At 42.6% G+C, this 20,261-nt stretch overlaps 1 protein-coding gene across 3 annotated transcripts in view; it reads left to right on the top strand.

The window, feature by feature from the left end:
- pcxb (pyruvate carboxylase b) overlaps positions 1-20,261 on the top strand; it is a 265,650-nt gene that overhangs the window by 204,669 nt on the left and 40,720 nt on the right. For all 3 annotated transcript variants that reach the window (XM_034569452.1, XM_034569451.1, XM_034569453.1), the window contains 5 exons: positions 2,698-2,842; positions 3,849-3,938; positions 9,487-9,708; positions 16,999-17,155; positions 19,788-20,028. In XM_034569452.1, the coding sequence (XP_034425343.1) occupies positions 2,698-2,842; positions 3,849-3,938; positions 9,487-9,708; positions 16,999-17,155; positions 19,788-20,028 (855 nt within the window). The remainder of the gene's footprint in view (positions 1-2,697; positions 2,843-3,848; positions 3,939-9,486; positions 9,709-16,998; positions 17,156-19,787; positions 20,029-20,261) is intronic.

The raw sequence follows: 20,261 nt of genomic DNA on the forward strand, positions 1-20,261 counted from the left end.
ATCATTAGAGGGAACATGGAGGAGGAGCTGTGCGACTGTGTGTGTCTGTGTGTGTGTGAGGTAGCCACAGGCATAGAGAAGCCTGATAATGAACACATTGATCTGGTACAGCAGAGAGGAAAGGACAAAGCGTCATGTATTCCTGGTGTCTCCATCCTCCCTCACCATTATTTCCGAGCATTTCATTAATAAGCATCTGCTCGCTCTATTTGTTCCTCACACCATGTCTCTGTCTAGCGTTGTTATTTTATTTATACCTCTTGCCCACTTTTTTTCCTTTACTTACTCTCACTCATTAAGTTTACACGTATAAATTATAGATGAAGATGACATCAAACACAGAGAACTGATGAGAGGGTGAATGAGGGGGAAAAAATACCAGACTTGTGAAGGTAGAACTCCAAAATGCCCCAAGGCCCGCCTCTCTTTAATTTTCACAGTTGGAGTTTTTTGTGCTACTTATTTTAAACCTTTGACCTTGTCCTTGTCTTGTGTAGTGCAAATGGGGAAAATATTTGTTGTGGGTTAAAACTTGTTCTGGGATAAAAAGGAAATACTCCATTTTCACATTCAGGACGCAGCTGGTTGCCTGCATGTACACGTGGTTAAACACCAAGCATACCGCAGGCCTAAATTAGACATAACTGCAGATAGGTGGTTAGCACACCATTAAGTCTGGCAACGGTAGGAAACAGCAGGGTTCCACCATTGGCCTACCATTACTTTACACATGTTATGTAATGTATAACATTAATTCATACCTAACGAGCTCCCATTGCCAGTTTGCGTTTGGCTGCCCCACATAAGTCAACGCTTTGATTTTGATCCAGTTAAATAGAATAAAAACAATCTCCACATTTCCATATTTACCTCGAGGAGGCAGGTACGTGAGGCAGCGCCGCACAACATTTTAATAGAGTTATGTTTGCAGATGCTATCAATGGAAGAGAAGATGATGTCCACAGGTTTCAGAAGCCTCGGCACTATTGTAGTGTTCAGCAGAAACTTGATTTGGTCCACAGCTTCCAAATCAGACTTGGCAGTGTAGCACATCCGTGTGTCTCCCTCTCCTCCTCGTAGGAGAAGGGGGTGTGTGGGGGGGGGATTAAATCCTCTCTTCTTCTCTCACTGGGCATTTAAATGTCTGGAAAGTTTTCTCTTTCAAATTCAATTTTTTTCAATATTAATGATGTCGCGTTGCTCCTATGTATTGACAAAGCAGCAGATCGTCCCCTCTGTGGAATTAGATTTTCTCTTAGCCAACTGAAACGTATATAAATAATATATCCCGCTGTCATCTTTGGTCTCCATCTTTGTTCCTCCTCCTCTCTCCTCCTAAGAAGAATGTCAATGACTCCTGCTCTCACCCACACTTTCACTTCGTACTGTACACGTCTCATTCCGGCTCCGTGACCAACACGAGCTCGCTCCTCACTGCTGCTGTTCGCCCGACTGCATTGATCTCCCGGCTACACCTCCCTCCCTCTCTCCCTCCGACACAGTGCCGGTAATGAGGTGTGTGTCTGTACAGTTAGTTTATTGCCTGACTTCCTTCTCCCAATTATGGGATTCCTGAGTGATTGTGCCGCAGCAATTATTCCATGTCACTCTGGGCTTGACTGTCAGTTAAATGCCCAAATTATAGCCGTAAATTCCGTCCATCTGTGGCGTGTTCTGTGTTTGCATATACTCATCTGTTTGATGAGAAAGGCACAGGGATCCATCTAAGAACCATCTATTTAGATTTTTAAGCTGCTGTACCCACGACCTCCTCAGGGACCGGCTTCATCTTCTCATTCCGAGCTCTGGTTGTGTGCATCCTCGACACTGCCTTGTGAGTGGCAGCCCATTTTTCTATTTTGTTCCTTTTCTTCATCTTTTGAAATGTCACCGCAAACTCTTGACATTTTCCGTCATATACAAAGAAATTTTTGCCCAACGTGAAGAAATAGTCTTTTCCCACCGCTTACATTCCTTCACTCTTCCTCGGTGACATTAAACAGCGCATAACACATCTGAAGCCGCTTCAAGAACATATTAACATATTTCACTCAATCCCTTCAACTCTCTTCTCTTTGGCTTTTCTTCCCACCAGTCTCAACCCATTCATTATTGTGTCAATCTTACCCCCCCCCCCCCCCCCCCCCCATTCACAGCTTAAAGTCGTCTCCCCACATTGTTAAGACGGGCGTACAAGTGTGAACAAAAATTAGCGACAAATTAAGTAATGAAATTCACTCAAACAATTACATCTCTTTCCTCTCCCCTCTTTCATTCAGTCTCGCGCTCTGTGTTAATTTAGAGAGCTTAATTGCTGGGATTACACTTTTGAGGCAAACAAACAACGGCAAAATAGAAAAGGAATGTAATTACTTTCAACAGTTGACTTTCTCTGTCTGCTCCACGTGTGTGTGTTGTCTGAGCTGGGATTGAGCAGCGTTCAGCGTATTCTGCTTTCTGTCCTGCGTGATTCCTCTCTTTGTGTGTTTACCAGTGTGTAGTGTTTTGTTTATTATCTTGCTCTTAAGCGAGATGATTTTTCGAGTGATTAATATGCAGAAACGATGTTGAGCACAGTCTTGACACTCTTACTTCTCTATAAAAAAAAATCCTGCTTTGTGTTTATATTTGTATGAATTTGAGAAGATCACAAAGTAAAAGTCTCCTCCTTTTGTTTCTGTTTCTCTCCACACTTAGACAAACATCCCGTTCCTCCAGAATGTGCTGTCCAACCACCAGTTCCTCCACTCCACCGTGGACACCCAGTTCATCGACGAGAACCAGGAACTGTTCAACCTCAAACCCACTCAGAACCGAGCCCAGAAGCTCCTGCACTACCTGGGTCAGTGTAGAGATAACACACACACACACACACTGAACAGAGCCTAAAAGACACACACTCACTAATCATTTTCACTGTGACATTACCATTGTTTCTGAGTATCTGATATTTAGCAGTAAATGTCTGTTGCTGGTTTGACCTTATAAATAAATGCAGTGATTATAAGGAAGCACATTTCTGCAACAGAGCTATAACTCCATGGTGGTTTCTCTCACTTTAAACTTTTATGCAAAACTAACTGCATGTAACGTAATGTAGTTGCGCTGTGGCGATTTAAGCGAGAGGAAGAATATAATGGATTCAATGAAATAATCAGAAATTCGAGACCCAAGAGTAAAAGCGAGTGCTGAGCTATTTTTGCATACGATTTCAGTTTTACGACCTCAAGTTCAAACAATGTAAGATAGAGGTACCCATGCTCCATGTACCACACTCCAAGATGTATGAAATATATCAGCTTTCAAGTCCTGGAGTCTTGAAATTCAAGATTTCTCTGTATCTGATGTGCTGAGGCCCTTTCAATCTAACAAATGTCGGAGGACACGTCTAACAAATTGTGACATAAAGTTCAGCTCTGAAGATTTAGTGGCATCTAGCAGTGGAGCTACACATTATAACCAACTGAATAGTCCTCACCTCTCCCATTCCAAGTGTGGAGGCAAAACCTGTAGTGGCCTTCGGGTAAAAAATTAAAATGTGTAAAATAAGAACCTCTCTATAAAGTCTGTGTTTGGTTTATAAGTTCTTGGCTGCTGTAGAAATATTGTGGACTTTGTGAAAGAGGTCTAGCTCCTTAGGGCTCATTCTAAAGTAACAAGAACACATGAGATTATTCACTAATTAAAACATAATTAAGAATATCATACTCAATTTCTGCTGATAGACGTAGAGCTCTTGCACACTTGACCTTTAATTGCCTAAACCCTGTTTTTCTTTTACATCATTTGTTCCATATGTTACAGGAATGCATCTGACTTTTCTTCTCTATTTGTATACCCACATATAGGTCATGTGATGGTAAATGGACCAACTACACCCCTTCCTGTCAAGGCTAAGCCCTCCTCCATAGACCCTGTCCTCCCTCCTGTCACCATGGGTATGTCCGTCTAAAGCAAACGCTTGATCCACTTGAAATTGTTGTTGAACCGTTACCGTGCCACAATCATGTTACATTATTATTTCATGTATTACGTTTGGTCTAAATGAGCAAGGCACTGCCACTGCAAGGGTTGGGGGGGTTTCATTCCCCCCAGAGGCACAATGCTAAAAATGTAAATACTGGATCTGTCGGGCACTTTGGTTAAAAGCTCTGCCTGAATGACAAATGAGCTGTCGAACAGTCTGATAGCTGTAGGCAGAAAGGGCCTCCCTAAATGGTTCAGTTTAGCACTTGGGGAGGAAAAAGGTTTTGGCCCGAGTGGTGTGCTGAGCTGTGAGCACAGCAGTAAGAGGATGGAGCTCATTGTTTGTGAAGGCACGAGTTCTTGTGCCTCTCACCTTGCTCCGCCCCAGCAACCCTGGAATCTCACAGGAAAGTCCAACGGCCAAGTTATTTGACGTGCTCATTAAGTCAAAAGTACACTATTGTGAGTACAGACTACATTGGAGTTCATGCTGTTGTTAGCAGTGTCTACATGAGGGGGCGTCATTGAAGGACAGACTACGTCACTTCCTCTGTTTAAGAAGACCTACATACTCGTGCCTTCTCAGATTGTGAGAAGTGGCTTTGTTTACAATATCTGAATATCTGAACAAATCGAGACAGAGTCAGATATCTTGGACAATTTGCTTTTCCTGGACCGTGCCAAGTAATGGACACATCCTGTTTTCCTTTTTTTTTTCTTATAATTTATCGCCAACTAGGTCAAAATCGCATTGCAGAATAAAATCAACATCACATTTGGTCTTTGTAGATTTTAAAATAATGATGAGTTCCACTCTTAAGCTTAAATATCTGTAGAAGAATAGTCTTCACCTGATGTCACAGTCTTTCCCTGTGGTCGTTCTGTGATGATGCACATTTCACCCTTTTCTCACTGCACCTCCCAGGTTGATTTATTTGCGGGGTGCAAACTGGCATGAATTTACGCAGCTGCTCCTTTTGACAGCAAACCTGTCGGCTGTATCAATCTGACATGTTCATCAGTTCCTGTTCTGCCTCAGCACATACCACAGCGTGCCCGGTAAACATGAATTTATAACAAAATAATGTGAATAATATGAATCATAATCGGGCATAACTGATCAAATCGGACATCTCAAAAAGCGTGCACAGTGGAATGGAATGAGGAGAGTAGGACAAACTAATCTGCAGTGTTTGGGTACATCCTGCATGCGAGTGTGTTTGTGTGCTTACCCGCCACTTAGCCACTTATGCAGATGTCGTGTTTAAAGCTGTCTCGTTGCAAAAAAGCAGACACACACATGCATGTGCGCTCAGAATAGCTGGTGTTCTATCGGCAGACACCCTTTGTGCGCATGCCCCCTCGAACCTATAGCAAGCAGCTGATGAGGTAGTTAAATGTAGCACAGGCACGCACAGAGGCATACCTAAAGCCTAGTAATGAGTTTTGTAATGTGCTTATATCCTTTCTTTCATTCAACGGAGGGATTGAGAGAAGAGAGGGATTAGGTCTGTATTATCGCACTCTGTGGAGGGAGGTACAGGGCCACGGAAGGAGAAAGAGGTTATGAAAGGAGAAGAGAGGGTTTGGGCAGCGTATAATCCCCAGATGTAGAGAAACCGGTCAGGCAGTGGCAGGGAGATGTGGAAAGATAAACGACGGAGATGGATGGTGATGTAGATGATTGGGGAACCGAGTAGGAAGGACTGTTACTGTGCACTACCCACAGACGATAGAAGAGCAAAGTTTAGACTGACATTGTCATGTATCAAAATGTCACATCTAAATATGGAAGGAATCACAAGTAAAGCTACACCAAGGAGAATGGGGAATAAAATTATTTCTGAACAACGGGGCGATGGTGTCCTGACTCAACGTGTTAAGGACTCAAAGGCCATTATTTTCTAATTAGGATTTGTCGTCTGAAACGTCCCCTCTGATGGCTGGTGGTTCATCGATGCTGTATAAATACACCTTGTTCCAATTATTGTCTGGAGTTATTTAATGGAGGACATGTAGAGGTTAATCACCAGATGCCTCAGAGTTAGCTTTAGGAAGAATGACTAATAAAAATGACAGACTTCTTTCCCCCCCCCCCCCCCTGTTGTGAGCTGTATTTTCATGTCTACGATTAAAGTAGAAGACTGGCTGGTAGAACAATATGTAACATCTGTGCCTCATCTTTTTTTACATAAATCTGATAAACACTGATTGTCTTTAAGTCGTAATCTTCCCTTTTCTCCTTCCTTGCCTGTTTTGGATCATCTTTAAACAGAAAAGGCCGTTGTTTTTTCTGTTCAGGTCCCAAAATCTAATTTTCAAGTAGCTTTAAAATGAGTTTAACTTTAACACCTATGCCCCTCCCCCTAAACGCACAACCACAAATTGAATGTATTGAATAGTTTTATGCATCCCAATCTAGCGAGCTACACCGCGTCTTAAGTTGGTGCTCCTGTCGATGTCATAGCCTCCGTTTGAGATGCTTCACTGTTTTCAAATTAGCGCTTACTGTTGCAGCACATACTCAACGGGCATGCGTGGCTAGTGCTGTTAGCAGAGCTATTCTGTGCTGATGGGCAGCCATTGTGTTTCTTGTCTAACAGCGCAGTGGGGGGACGGTCACAGGTGTGTTTACAGTGAATGATGTGTGTGGTGTGTTCAGCCAGCTCTCAAGTTTACATACAGTCGGTGCTGGAGCCATATGGCTTTATTAACTTGAGGAGGGCCAACCCAATTCATAGGGAGGGGCTCACATGCAGCTAAAACAGGAACTTGGACCAGCAACCAAAGCAAAGAACAGAGAAGCTCAGATCACAAATGTAGTGTGGCCTCATTGTCAGCTCACGGCGCCATGCAGCCACCATATGGTTTCATAGAAAGTCATTAATGTCTACCATATTGATGTTTAAATCTTATATGCATAATCCATCAGAATCTGCCATTTAAAAGGTTCCTTTACACAAAGATACCAGATATTTACCCAGTGTTCTTGGGCGGTAGATGCAGCTCAGGAGAGTGACAAAGCAAGCTGTTATCACTCTGAGATTGTCTCCTCCACAAATTGCAAATAAAGAAATACCTCTGAGCGCAATAGCTCACTCTATCTAGTCACATCAGCTGGTATTGAGCTGGGGGTGGAGAGCTGCAGTGTGCAGAGAGGGAGCAGGCAGGTGAAGAATGTCAAGGGAAGAGGTATGAATTGACACCAGCCTGGAAGGCTGGGAGTGAAGTGAGGGCAGAGAAGCTAGGGAGTGGGAGTGAGGTGTTTTCAGTGCAAGAGAATGTCTGATTGTGTTTGCAAGTGGGTCAGTTGTCAAGCACAGCAACCGCGTGGGACTTGTATCTACACATTTTTGGTTTCTGCTCTGTACGATGCGACACCTACACAAATCCACTCGCTATTTTTTTTAATTTTTTTTTTAAGGAAAATGTCCCATGCATAAGCCACCGTAGTCTCTGGAGTGATGCCCTCATTTCTTCCCTATTGTGAAAGGGAAGGATGTCTTTGAGTATAAATCATTTCCTGTGTGCGCAGAGGTGGCTACATGTGTGTCGTGTGTCCCCCTTGTTCTCTGTGTTATACACTCGATAAGTCCAAAGTGCCTGTATCTATTTGCTTCGGCAAAGTGATTTCACAAAGCTCAACAGAGCCTATTTGTGATTGCCTGAGTGGAGAAATGTATGTGTGCGTGTGTGCGTGTGTGCGCGCGCCTGTGTGTGAGAGCAGTTAATTTCACTCATGCTGGCCTTAGAGACAATTACAGCGGAGATCATTTGTTTTCAGGGATGAGGTACAACAATAAAAGGTCAAGAGTGAATATTCAACCACGCAGAAGGAGAGGAAGGGAGATGGAGGGGAAGAGAAAGCGAGGGACAGCGGGTTGGAGGGTAACTAAGCAGGCAGAAAGTACCTCATTAACTAGTCTAATTGATTGATGATTCTACACACCCCAGCAAAAATAGATCCCCAATCCTGCTTCCAATATTCCAGCGCCTCTGGTTGTGTTTAATTGCGAGTCAGACAGCGAGAGGAAGGAGAGGATTATAAGAGGGGGCTGGTTACAGCAGCACACATGGAGCGAGGTCTCCACAAAGTGTAGTGTGTTTGTTTTGAGCACCATTCACCTGTAATAAACTGAAAATGCCAGTATTTGTCTTGGGGATTTCACAGCGATTGTTTTTATTCCTCCGTCTTGAGGCTTTAAGTGGTGAGGATGTATACTTTGCCACTGCATGTGACATCACAATGCTGAAAGCTGCAACACTCATCAAGTCATGTCCGACACTCCTCATCCTGGGTTCCTCAGGGAGTGGAACAGCTCTTTACTTTCATGTTTATAGTTCACCTTTTAGCTTGCATTACTCCTGTCGTATTTTCACCCACAGCTGCATGTCTCCATGGTCCCACACTGAAATATCTCAGCTCCTATTGGAGGAAATCACGTACACACGTTTTCCAGAGGATACATCTGACTTTGGTGATCCCCTGACGTTTCCTCGAACAACAGCATGAGGTTTACGTCTGTGGTTTTGAGTAAAGTGTCTCAACAACTTTTCGAAGGACTGGCAATCACAACGGTGCAGACATTCTCATGCCCCTTGGGCTGGGAACTGTCTTTATAAAACTAACATATTATATGGAAATATACAAAACAATAAGAAAACGTGTTGCTTCAGTGTAATCCATCTGGAGCTGCCTTCACACTCTGGAAAATGGAATACAAATATGTGCCGCACTCAAATTTACAGCAACATGACAGCTGGTGTCGTGAGAAATGTGAAAACCCGAAAGCAGGGTCACAGGCCAGATAAGGCTGAGAAATGTTTAATATGTGCAGAAAGTGCAGAACCAGCTGCTGCTGGCAAACACACAGCACCAAGCTCAGTCAGTCGGATCTGTTGGTTTGCTAAACAGTAGCTGTTTGCTTTATATATAGAACACACCGTGGCCCAATGAGTCACTGTCAGCAGGACCAATCCGTTGGTTCTGTGTTAAATTAGCCGGCTGCCGAGTTTATATTCCTGTATTCTTTTATAGATGATCCACCTGAGGTAAGGGTGGTTGGAGCAGCAATGAAAGGAAACGGGGTCCACCTCATTAGCGACGGTTATGACGACCGCCAGACTTGTTAACGGCGCCAACATAAGAGAGACGCCGAGTAAATAACATGAGTTTACCCGCTTGTCTGGTGTCTTGTTAAAATGGTAACATCGTTTATCTTGTCCAGACACTGAAGAAGTATCTACCGTCAAATCCACTGCTAAAGGTTCGATAGATAAAATGATACTCTCATATGACCACGCATAACATATATAGAAAGAAAATACTTGTAATTGATATATTACGTTTTTTATTAAGTGTTCAGATATATTTTCTTCAGATTGAACATTATGAAGTGTGCATAATCAGTTGAATGTGGTCAATTTTAAGCATTGGATATTGATTTCTCACAAACCACAGTTCTCTCATTTAATTATCTTCCTCTGCTCACATTTCTTCCTCTCGTCCTCCATTTACAGGCGACCCTCCAGTAGGTTTCCGCGACGTGCTGCTGCGCGATGGTCCCGAAGGATTCGCCAAGGCCGTGCGCGCCCACAAAGGTCTGCTCCTGATGGACACCACATTCCGGGACGCTCACCAATCGCTCCTGGCAACCAGGGTTCGGACCCACGACCTGAAAAAGATCTCACCATTCGTCAGCCACAACTTCAGCAACCTTTACAGCTTGGAGAACTGGGGAGGTGAGTTTTAGTGTGTTGAATACGTGACTTGATCATTTAGAATATTTTTGTGACGGTGAAAATGTTCTGAACTCTGCAAAACTCTCCAAATTTCCATCTCCTCAAATCATTGAAAACTTTTCTCAAGCGGTGTGGGGTCTGGCAGAAGCAGGCAAGGAATTTCAACATGCTTTCATTCTTTATTCGAGGCTCAGCTCATCATATTCTGGCTCCTTTTTGAATTTTTTAATGCAGAGTCCTGATATTGATCTTTTCATCTGGCTGTAAGTAAAAAATCATCTTCCAATCTAAATGGCCATATTAGTTTTGGACCCTCGGACCAATAGGAGTCTATCAGCAGCAGGTATATTGGAACTTTGTCGTCTTGATTACAATAATAAACGTGTCTAAGGTTATAGATTTTTAATGGGATGGACATCATCTTTCAAAAGTAAATAATCGATTTCCTCAAAATATGATGAATTAAAATTCCTGTAATATTTGATCTCGTATAAGCAGCCTTTTAAGAATACCATGAATTTCCTTCCTTCGATGACCATCATGTTAATTAAACTCTTTGTTAATTATTAATTATTTTACTTCCCATTGTCGCCGACTCTTGCTTTAGACCTGCACCATGTTTCATTGTTGACAGTGATTGTACCTCACTATTCCAGTTTCAGTCATTGAAAATGAGGGGCCATTGAAAATGCATCTCGATTCTCCATCTCAACTCCCCCTAGTCACTCTTCCGCAGGTTCCCTCGATAGACAGTGATTGCACCTTTCGCCCGCTCTTGCATGAATGGAGAAAACAACGCGTTATTGAAACTTCTTGAGGCATGAACAGTTCAATAATGTCCCCGTATAATATGCAATTACTCTGAAATTGGCCAGAGAAGGAGAATACGTGCTTCGTGTTTGAACAGTTGGCAACGAGACCAATTATCAACACTTCTTGATAACGGTCCAAAGTGAAGTGCAGTTGTTACGAACTGGTTTCAAAGACTAAATTCATTTATACGGCTCAAACACTTCCGACATGCACATTTGTGGAGGAGATATGACCAGTGCGCCTCTTGAGGTTGAAACACTTCATTTGATGCTCAATTATAGTCAATTGTGATTGCGCTTGTATTACTTGGAATGAGAGCAAACATAAGAGCCAAACAACAAAAAAACCTAAAACAAAACATGGGGGGGTTCTTTTTCATTGACACCGTTAGAGCCAGTGAAACCTCTTCGATGCTGCGAAGCCGTTCTGAGATGAAATTCCTGCTGATCATGGTGCACCAGTCAGGAGGGAGAAGTAATACATTTCATTACTGTGGCACTTTGAGCTGATCTCACATTAGGCACCTGTCTACTCCTCTCGTGTTTGAACCGATAAAAGGTCACAGCAAAAGTAAATCACACGACAAAAAGGGGTCAGTCTCACAGGGTTATTGTGAGACTGACCAGAAACGTAGTTACACCAAAAGTAAATCTTTGAGGAGAAAATGAAAAGTCCTCGTGAACTTGGTCCCTCTTCCTGGAGGAAATTGCTGAATAGACACCAGGAAACCCCCTCGTCCTGTGTCGTTATGTGTGAGCCAGCTCAGAAAGAGGAAAGTGCTTCCATTAGGACAAATTATTCCTTTTCTTAATCATTAAATTTTTTTACTTGTGAAACCTTTAACAAGATAAACACACAATTCCTTAAAGCTAGACCCTAACAAATGTGTTTACCAAATGTTGTTACCATCATTTAGAATTATGCAAAACCCGACCTCGCTGACTTCTAAGGATCCTTCCACTCTGCGGCAGCCTCACTGGGTTCAAACGCACTCCAACGGGGGGGGGGGGGGGGGGGGGGGGGGGGGGGGGAATCGTTTGTCTTTCAAAATCTGTCATAAACCACCTTTTAGGAAATGTGAATCTCCAGGCACAGTCAGACACGTTGTACTCATAAAAGGGCCCAAACTGAGCTTTCCATTGTCTTTTCCTACTGAGAAATAGAAACTGTGCAAAGCAGTCAATGCATCCTGCAGAGAGCATGATTTCAGGCCGTTTAATGGTTGATCATTAAAGATGTTAATTTACGAGGAGTTTCCTGTCTTCTAAACTGAGACTTCTAAAGGTTTTTCAAAGTCTAAACCATCGGCTCATTGAACTAAATGCCAAAGAGATGCAAGCAAGGCAGTGGGGTAAGATTTTCTAAATCGATTCATGGAGTTGTATTATGCTTTAATAGGAAATACACATTTAATAAGGTTTGAGCCAGAAAAGTGAGTTTACTAACTAACAGTTCATAGTAATGTCACCACCTCCTTTTTAAGGCTTAGACACAATTTACAGTACGATTTATGAAAATTGACAGAAACCGAGCTGACAACGTGTTGAATGTTCTTAACTTTGGCAAATGATGCAGTAAAAGCTCAAAGTAAACACTGCAGAACCATCTTCTCTCTGAACCCAGTCCAGTCGTGATAAATGGCAGGAGAAGAGTGAGGACGTTTTACTTTGAGTCCTCCTCACAGAACTCGTGTCCCTCCCTCATAAAGCACTAATGTCTGAATTTCCGTGGGAGGCGAGTTTTGAAAGCTTCTGTCAATAAAGGAGCTTGAAGTTATAACAGTCCTTTGTGAGTGTACACTCGTCTCCCCTTCGTACGAGGACGACAAGAGAACAGATCAGTGAAATCAGATGTAAAACAAGAGCTGGAGAAGTTTTAACACCTCCTGACATAATGATTCTGTAATGAGCTGATAATATGAGCTGCGGAGCATAAGATTCATTTGTATTTCTCGGTTAAAAGTTGTGTAGTGTGTTAGTGTGTGAATCCTCTTGAGGCGGCAGCAGCTCCTTCATATTGTGAGTCAGAGAAAACAGAATGGGACTCTCTCATAATTATTTAAACTCTTAAAGGCAGAATAACTTCTAGAGCTATCCCCCTGACACCGTCCTGGGACTTCACCAGTTTTGCGGTATTATAATATCTTTGCATATCTTCCTGTGAAAATACATATTAATATAATAAATACAGTCTGTGTTAATTCGAGTTATTAAAAATAAACAACCGAACATTTGGAAAACAGAGTCTTTTGACACACATTGCTTCTCCTGACAATCAGGGTTCGTGTCAGTGGGTTGTTTCTGTTAGTTAGTACGATCAGTTACTTTCAGCAGTCCCACATGGGGCTGCTCCATTTCCTGTTTTCAAAACATATATTTTTTTCATTTCATTTCAAAGTTGGGAAACTTGTGAGCGAAGAAACCAAACCAGCGAACAAAGCATCTTTCCATTTTTGTTCTCAGTCTATGTTGATTTTATAACTTTGCCTCGGTGGGTTCACTCATCTCTTAACATTATTGTCTTGCCATGTCTCTTCTGTCACCCACTTTCCTTTTTTATTCTTTCTGTAAACCCTCCGTCCTTTTTTTGAGGTTCCTGTGCTCCTTCAGTTTCTTCCAGTTTGAAATTGAATCTGTGGTTTGCTCACACACTGCCGCACAGGATTTGTCCCCAAAGCTCCGTCTAATTTGACTTGGACGACTTGGAATCAGTTATTCTGGCCGAGAACCATTTTTTTGGCTGTCGAGACAAAAGAACTGGTTCAAGTTTAGGCACTGGCTCCAAACCGGCCCGGGAACTGCCTCGGTGGCAGATAACAGAGACATCATTAGGAGCAGTTTTCTAAGAGGTTCCACAACAGTTTTTTACAGGATGACTTTTCTTGATGAGTAAACTCCATCAATAAAATCACTGCATTGCCTCGTTAATTAAAGAACATTGTTACCTTTCACATTATGTCTCAGGATAATGTGTAGCTATTTTTTTTTAATCATACATTCAGCATGCCCAGATTCACCAGCAGCCGGCCATGCTCTCGCCTCATATTGATTAAAGTTGTGAAGCTCAAATTAGACTAACTGCGCTGTAGTGTGAGGTTCAGCTCCAGCAAACAATGTCCCTCAGTGACAGCCTGTAAATGTACCTTTAAACAGTTGCTCATGAATCATTTGATGACCACGGGAGGAATAACTACCATGTCTCCCTTGATGCGAGGTCCCTATACAATGGGCTTTTCTTCCAAAGTGATCAGGGATAAAGAATATTACGCCCGGCTGTGCTCAAATCACCTAGAGCTGAAAATAAGCCCCTGAGGGGAGATGACCACGTGAGTATTGACTGCTGTTACCCTGACACAATGTCCCTATGCAAAGAATCGTTTTTCCATAGAGTGGTCTTAGGGAATATTGCTTTCACATGTTTCATCTGCCTAAAGGCAGAATGAATCATTGAAGAGATTAAGCCTGTGGGAGCCCTTTGAGGATTAGGTCCCCTCCTGATATAGCATTCCCTCCTTACACCATTGAAGATACAGTAATATGAACTGGATCACATAATGCAGACACAGAAGGATGACAAATTAAAGGAAAAAAACGACAAAGTGGCTCAGTTAGGTCTTGTGCCGCCACGAGTCGACAGAACAGCTTCAATGCACCTTGGCCTTGATTCTACAAGTGTCTGAACTATGCTGGAGAGACGAGCGCCAATCTTCCAAGACGAATTCGAGCATTTGATGTTTTCATGAGGGAGCTGGGAGGGCGCCGTCTGATGTGTCGGTCCAGAATCTGCCATAATTCAATTGGGTTGAGATCTGTTGACTGGTGAAGGCCAGAGCATTCGATTCACATCATTTTCATGCTCATTAAACCATTCAGTGGCCTCCTCCTATTGAAGGAGGATTCATCATCCTGTTTCTCCACTTACTTTTCCGATTTTTCCTTTAATTTGTCACTTCTCTATATATGATTCCTCAAATAAGGCGTATTTTATTTTTGTTTGTTAAATCTGTAAAGCGGGACTATCTGGAAAAGGCACTATCTCAAATATCCGTTTTTAAGTTAGTTACTTAGTATCATTATGTAAAATCTACTGATTAGATTACCATCAAAATGGGTGGAAGGATGTGGAATGGGTCCGAGAAGAACCTGTTTAATTTTGGTGTGAATCTGGATTAGGGGGCACAACCAAGAAAACCTTTTTCTTCCACTTTCTTTAACATCGTTTTTATTTTACATTGTCACCAATTTCTCCAAGAGAAATGAATGGATATTGATTTAAAAAAAACATGTATTGTTCACTCCAGTGGTTATATAATCAGTGGGTTTCAATACCTTTTAAATATTTAAAAGTATGTGATCTGTCTTTGATACAGGATGTAGACGAGAGCAACCACAAGAGTCTGGACTATATGAAGGCAAATCAGCCAATCCAGAGCAATGCAATGGAGTCACAGATGACATAAAAATTGATCTGTCCGGATAATGAGTCAGATGCATAAGAGCTATAATTGTACACTTAAGCAAAAATGCTGATAACTGCTGAGAAGTGTGTGCTTATGTAACTCAGCGATTCAAATTACAGATATTAATCATTTATATTCATCGCAGGCATTCCTTTATGGACCCAAGAGCGTGAGATGGAGGTAAACTTTATAGAACTTTATTTTCCCACCAGGGGAAATTGGGATAAAGAGGTTACCAATATGAGACATAAAAACTGTTTATTATTGAGTTTTATGTTAAATTTACTCTCGCCCAACGCACCGTGTATTCCCACACCTATTCCAGGAGACAGTTTACCCCAAAATAAGTGATTTTTCTCTCCTCAATCTTCAGACAGGTTGGTGAATAGTGGGCACTGCCTAAAAAATGCTTGTTCCCATCCGTCCACCTGATTTGTTCCAGTACATCTTCATGGCAGATTGGACGCTGCCTGCTCTAAAAACGCGCGCTACAGCAGCGCCCGTGCCTAACGCCCTGCACGTGGGACCAGCTGTCAGTCGTGATCCGTGTTATCAAATTATTAGAGTAAATTCCGCTGCCCCAGATGAATTTCCTCACTCAGCATCATGGTATGATATCTCATGTGCAATGAAATATTAATACTTTAACATCAGATACCATTGCTTTGAGTCATTTCCGCTCTGAGCCAGTAGCTTTAGACATGCTGACGTTGGCCAAAATCCAAATCTGGGGAAGACAAATTCAAGAACTTTTAAAACGGAGGGTTTTTCCGTGTCATTTCTGCTTCTCCCAGAGAAAGGAACTCTGACTTGTGCTTAGTATTCTGTCTGTGTCTAAATGTGTGAGTGTTCAGAAAATCAAATTTAATGATGGCAGTGTTGGATCAGCAGAAAACCTCTGGAACCTTCAATATTTCTGGCTGATGTGATAAACGGGAATGAGATTTACTAATCTACTCCCCCAGAATGGGAAATGAGAGATCGCTATCTTTTTTTTTTTCCACTGAAACATGTCTTCGACTTTAAAGTGACTTTTAAGTGGCAACTTTTCCCCCTTGTGTTTCCGAGTGGTATTAATGTTTGTGCCGGAACGCTCCCTGTTTATCAACCTAACCACAACAGAACATAGTCGTTTTAACCACAGCTCAATTTAAAAAGACAACAACCAGAAAACTAGTTTTTTGTTTGTAGGTTGGACATTAAATCACGTGTTGGTTTTTGGCTTCTCGCATCGGACTTGGCAACATGGCTACTGCTGTTAGCCTGGCTTCTCTCCAAAGCAACAAGAATTCAAATTTGATCTAGAAACCCTGTTCTCTGTGTTCTTACAGTTGTAATAATAAACAGATTGTATTACCTACTGGTCTCATGAAAATAATGCTAACTTTAGTCAAGTCATGGATCTCTATTTGTAATCGAGCTGACCATTGGGACTCTACTTCATGTGACGCCTGTCTGAGGGTCACTCTCGACCTTTCCTTTTAACAGACCGTTTCCTCTCCCTCCTCTGACAACCAGGTTCTTTTTCTTTTGCCGGGTGGAGACTCCACATTTACTCCACTTGTTTCACCGTCTGCCATTTCTGCTACGTTGGGGAAAACAGCAGGTCTCCACTCCTTTTTGTTTTGTTTGTGCTGCACTTCTTTTGTGCCCACAAATCAATCCTTCATCTTCCCCGTGAAATTTCATGCCCGGTGGCAGACAGAGCTGCAAAGAGAAAGTTAGGCTTTTTGGGGAACCAGTCTAAAGCAGAACTGTGGATTTTGTGTCCCATATGTGTGTGTGTTGTGGATAATGTGATAACTTTGAAATATTAGTTTTGGAGCCTAAAATTGAGATCAAAGTCGGGATTTGAGATGACGGCTGAAATTAACTGCCACCCCTCTCTCTCTCTGTGTGTGTGTGTGTGTGTGTGTGTGTGTGTGTGTGTGTGTGTGTGTGTGTGTGTGTGTGTGTGTGTGTGTGTGTGTGTGTGTGTGTGTGTGTGTGTGTGTGTGTGTGTGTGTGTGTGACATTAGGTGCCACCTTCGACGTGGCCATGCGCTTCCTGTCAGAGTGCCCATGGAAGCGGCTCCAGGAGCTGAGAGCTTTGATCCCAAATGTCCCTTTCCAGATGCTGCTGAGAGGGGCCAACGCTGTGGGCTACACCAACTACCCTGATAACGCTGTTTTCAAGTGAGTCACTCTCATACACACATACTCCCACATTCTATCCTTCAATCAAACGTTTAAGAGCTCACGGGCTTTAACACCCAGTCTCCCTGCGAACATGCTCACATAATTCTGTGTCCCAGAACCTTGTCCTATTTGGCCTGTGTACTGTGCAGAAAACACATTTTATTTGGAAATGGTGGAAAGCATCAATTATAATCATGCTTTCTTCAAACCAGCTGCCGCTCCTCCAGCTTCATTGTCCGTCACTCACATTATTTAAAAAAAAATTCCCCTGACTGGGTTGTTTCCATGGGAACAACATGGGCGACTATCAACTCCATATATGATCTTGTGCCGCTGTGAGCTTAGCCAGGGATTTGAAATGATCGAAATGCATTGCCATTATTGCATAAGCACACAAACAACTAGGTAGAAACAATAGAAAGGCAATTACTCTGAACAAAACAAGATTTTCTGTAGACCCAAAAATTCAGGTAAGCTGAAGCTAGTTTGTCACATCTCCTCTTTCAAGAATCAGAAAATTATTATCCAAACGTATAATTATTCAAATTGTTCTTTTTGTCAATCAACAAAGTGTTTCAATTTTAATAATGAAAACATTTTTATTATGAGGGTTGTATGAAGGTTGAATTGACTGTGTTTCTAAGATAGATAAATAGATAATTGTGTGTGTGTGTGTGCGTGTGCACCTCAATATTTACTCAAGGTAATGAGACGTTTCTTTTTGGTAGCCTTTTAATTGCATCACGTCCTTTTTCCCCGTGGCTCATGCTATAACTTTCAGGCCAAACGACGTATGATGAAGGAAAAACACACTGCTGGACAGTCTGCAGTTTTTTCTTTCCACTGTTTGTATAGTTCATTCAAAATTTCTTCCATTGCTTAAAGCTCGATCACTTTCGGTAGTAAATAAACAACCCACTTCCCTCCCACGCTCTCCTACACTCTGTAAATGTCTATAATGTCTGTATATGTAGTATGAAGCCTTCAGACACAGCTGCTTCCTTTCTAAACGTGTCCAAATGCAGATAATAGAAGATACACAACTGGCACAAACATTAAATCAGGTCAATTTCCTTCATGTTCGTGTTGCCCCCTGCCATGCTCAGTGAATTACATACATTTCACTGACCCATTGTTGATTCATATGTACAGCAGTAAGCCATTTAGGGGCCATAAATACTCTTGTTCACACACACATGCGCACACACGCACACACACACTCTCTAACACTCTTCCAAATGGATTCACAATCTGCCTCAGTGATGTAGATGACTCATGTATACTCAAGCACACACACACACACACCTGCAGTCAGTTCGACAAGGCCACACACACACACACACACACACACACACACACCTATGTAATTTCCCTCACCTCAAATACATTACTAGTGGCTTCATGACTAATGCAGCTCTCCCCTCCTCCCTCATTGACATTGACACACACAGACCTCCCGTGTCCTCCATGTTTTTTTGTTATCCTCCTGTCCTCCCCGCTCTCCCATCATACAGTCATTATTTATCCCTACTCTTATAACTCCCTGTTTCCCGTCTCCATTCATCTCTCTGCATCAGGCACTTCTTTCCCCTCTTTTTAACTCCCTCTTTCTACATCCAATGCTCTTCATCTCCCTCTCCCACTCTCCCTCCCTGTCCCATAGGGGGAGTGCCATCGAAAATGTGCACGATTGTGATGAATGGCTCTGATGTGTTTGCTCGGCTCTCTCCCTCCGTCCTCCCTTCCCTCCGTCACTCTCTCGCCCTGGACATTATCAGCGCAGTAGCCCACAGCCAAGTGGCCTTATCGCCTTTATTAAGTAAATCAAATCAAAGTGTAATTTCATTTTGTTTCATTGACTTAAAGTGCGTTTCACAGGGTCGCACTACTGTACGCTGAGCAACACAAAAAATGGAAAACATCTAAAAATGCCTGGAGGAAGGAAAGGGTCACATGATTTGCTAACTAGATCTTCTTGAGGGAAGCAAAGTTTTTGACAGAAACATTCTGAATCACATGAATAGTGATCACTTCAGCTCCGAGTCGGATATGTAGGACAGCACGGTGTGTTTGATTCCGTGCCAAGCAACTTCCACTCGACAGCACTTGTATGCATTGTAGCTCTAAATAAATACCGGACATGCAGACGTCGGACTGGTAATCCCCTTGTGGAACAACGTTAAGTACGTCGGTTTATTTACCAACACGAAAGCTCTCATTGTGTCTAAATATTGCATTCACACAAACGCAGCGCTCACCCCAGTTATGAAAAACCTGATTAAGATACAGGGGGGAGAAGGGAGGGATTTACCACGAGCAGTTTGGATAATGAGACGGGAATGCGCTCCTCCTGAGTTATTGTGCGCTCCTGCAGGCTGGGTAAGCTCACTTTTCATGGAAATGGTGAGGAAATTGTATTAGTGCAGGTGCAGCAATATTTACGAGTGTTGATATGGAGATGGATGTAAACGGCTTACACCAACCCAGCGCTATTATCTGGGATACGCTGTGCATGAAGACAAACTCATAAGTGTGATACTCAACACAGCCTTAGATTTGTGTACACTTTAAATGTCATTAACTCTATGTTGTTGGCTAACATCCCGCCGCCCGCCCACCTCTCCTCCAGGTTCTGCGAGGTGGCCAAGGAGAACGGAATGGACATCTTCCGCGTTTTTGACTCCCTGAACTACCTGCCGAACATGCTGCTGGGCATGGAGGCTGCCGGATCCGCAGGCGGCGTCGTGGAGGCCGCCATCTCGTACACGGGCGACGTGTCTGACCCAATGCGGCAGAAGTACTCCCTGGACTACTACTTGAAACTGGCAGATGAGCTCGTCAAAGCTGGAACCCACATCCTGTGTATCAAGGTGAGGAAATAAGAGCTTGGAGTGTTTGCTTTAAGAGCTGTTTACTACTACTTAGAGTTCTAGACAGTAAGCCCTGTGTTAATCTAAAGACTCCTAATGTGAGTGGAAATCCCTGCTCATCTGCCATTAAAAATGAATAAAAATAGTGTTTCCAGTTACTTCTTTGCTTGTTTACACACTTAGGCTGTGTGTCATTATACACTGTTCAGCAAAATTAAGAAAACACTTAAATC

The sequence above is a fragment of the Hippoglossus hippoglossus genome, chromosome 18, assembly GCF_009819705.1.
Source record: "Hippoglossus hippoglossus isolate fHipHip1 chromosome 18, fHipHip1.pri, whole genome shotgun sequence".
In the NCBI taxonomy this organism is placed as follows: Eukaryota; Metazoa; Chordata; class Actinopteri; order Pleuronectiformes; family Pleuronectidae; genus Hippoglossus; species Hippoglossus hippoglossus.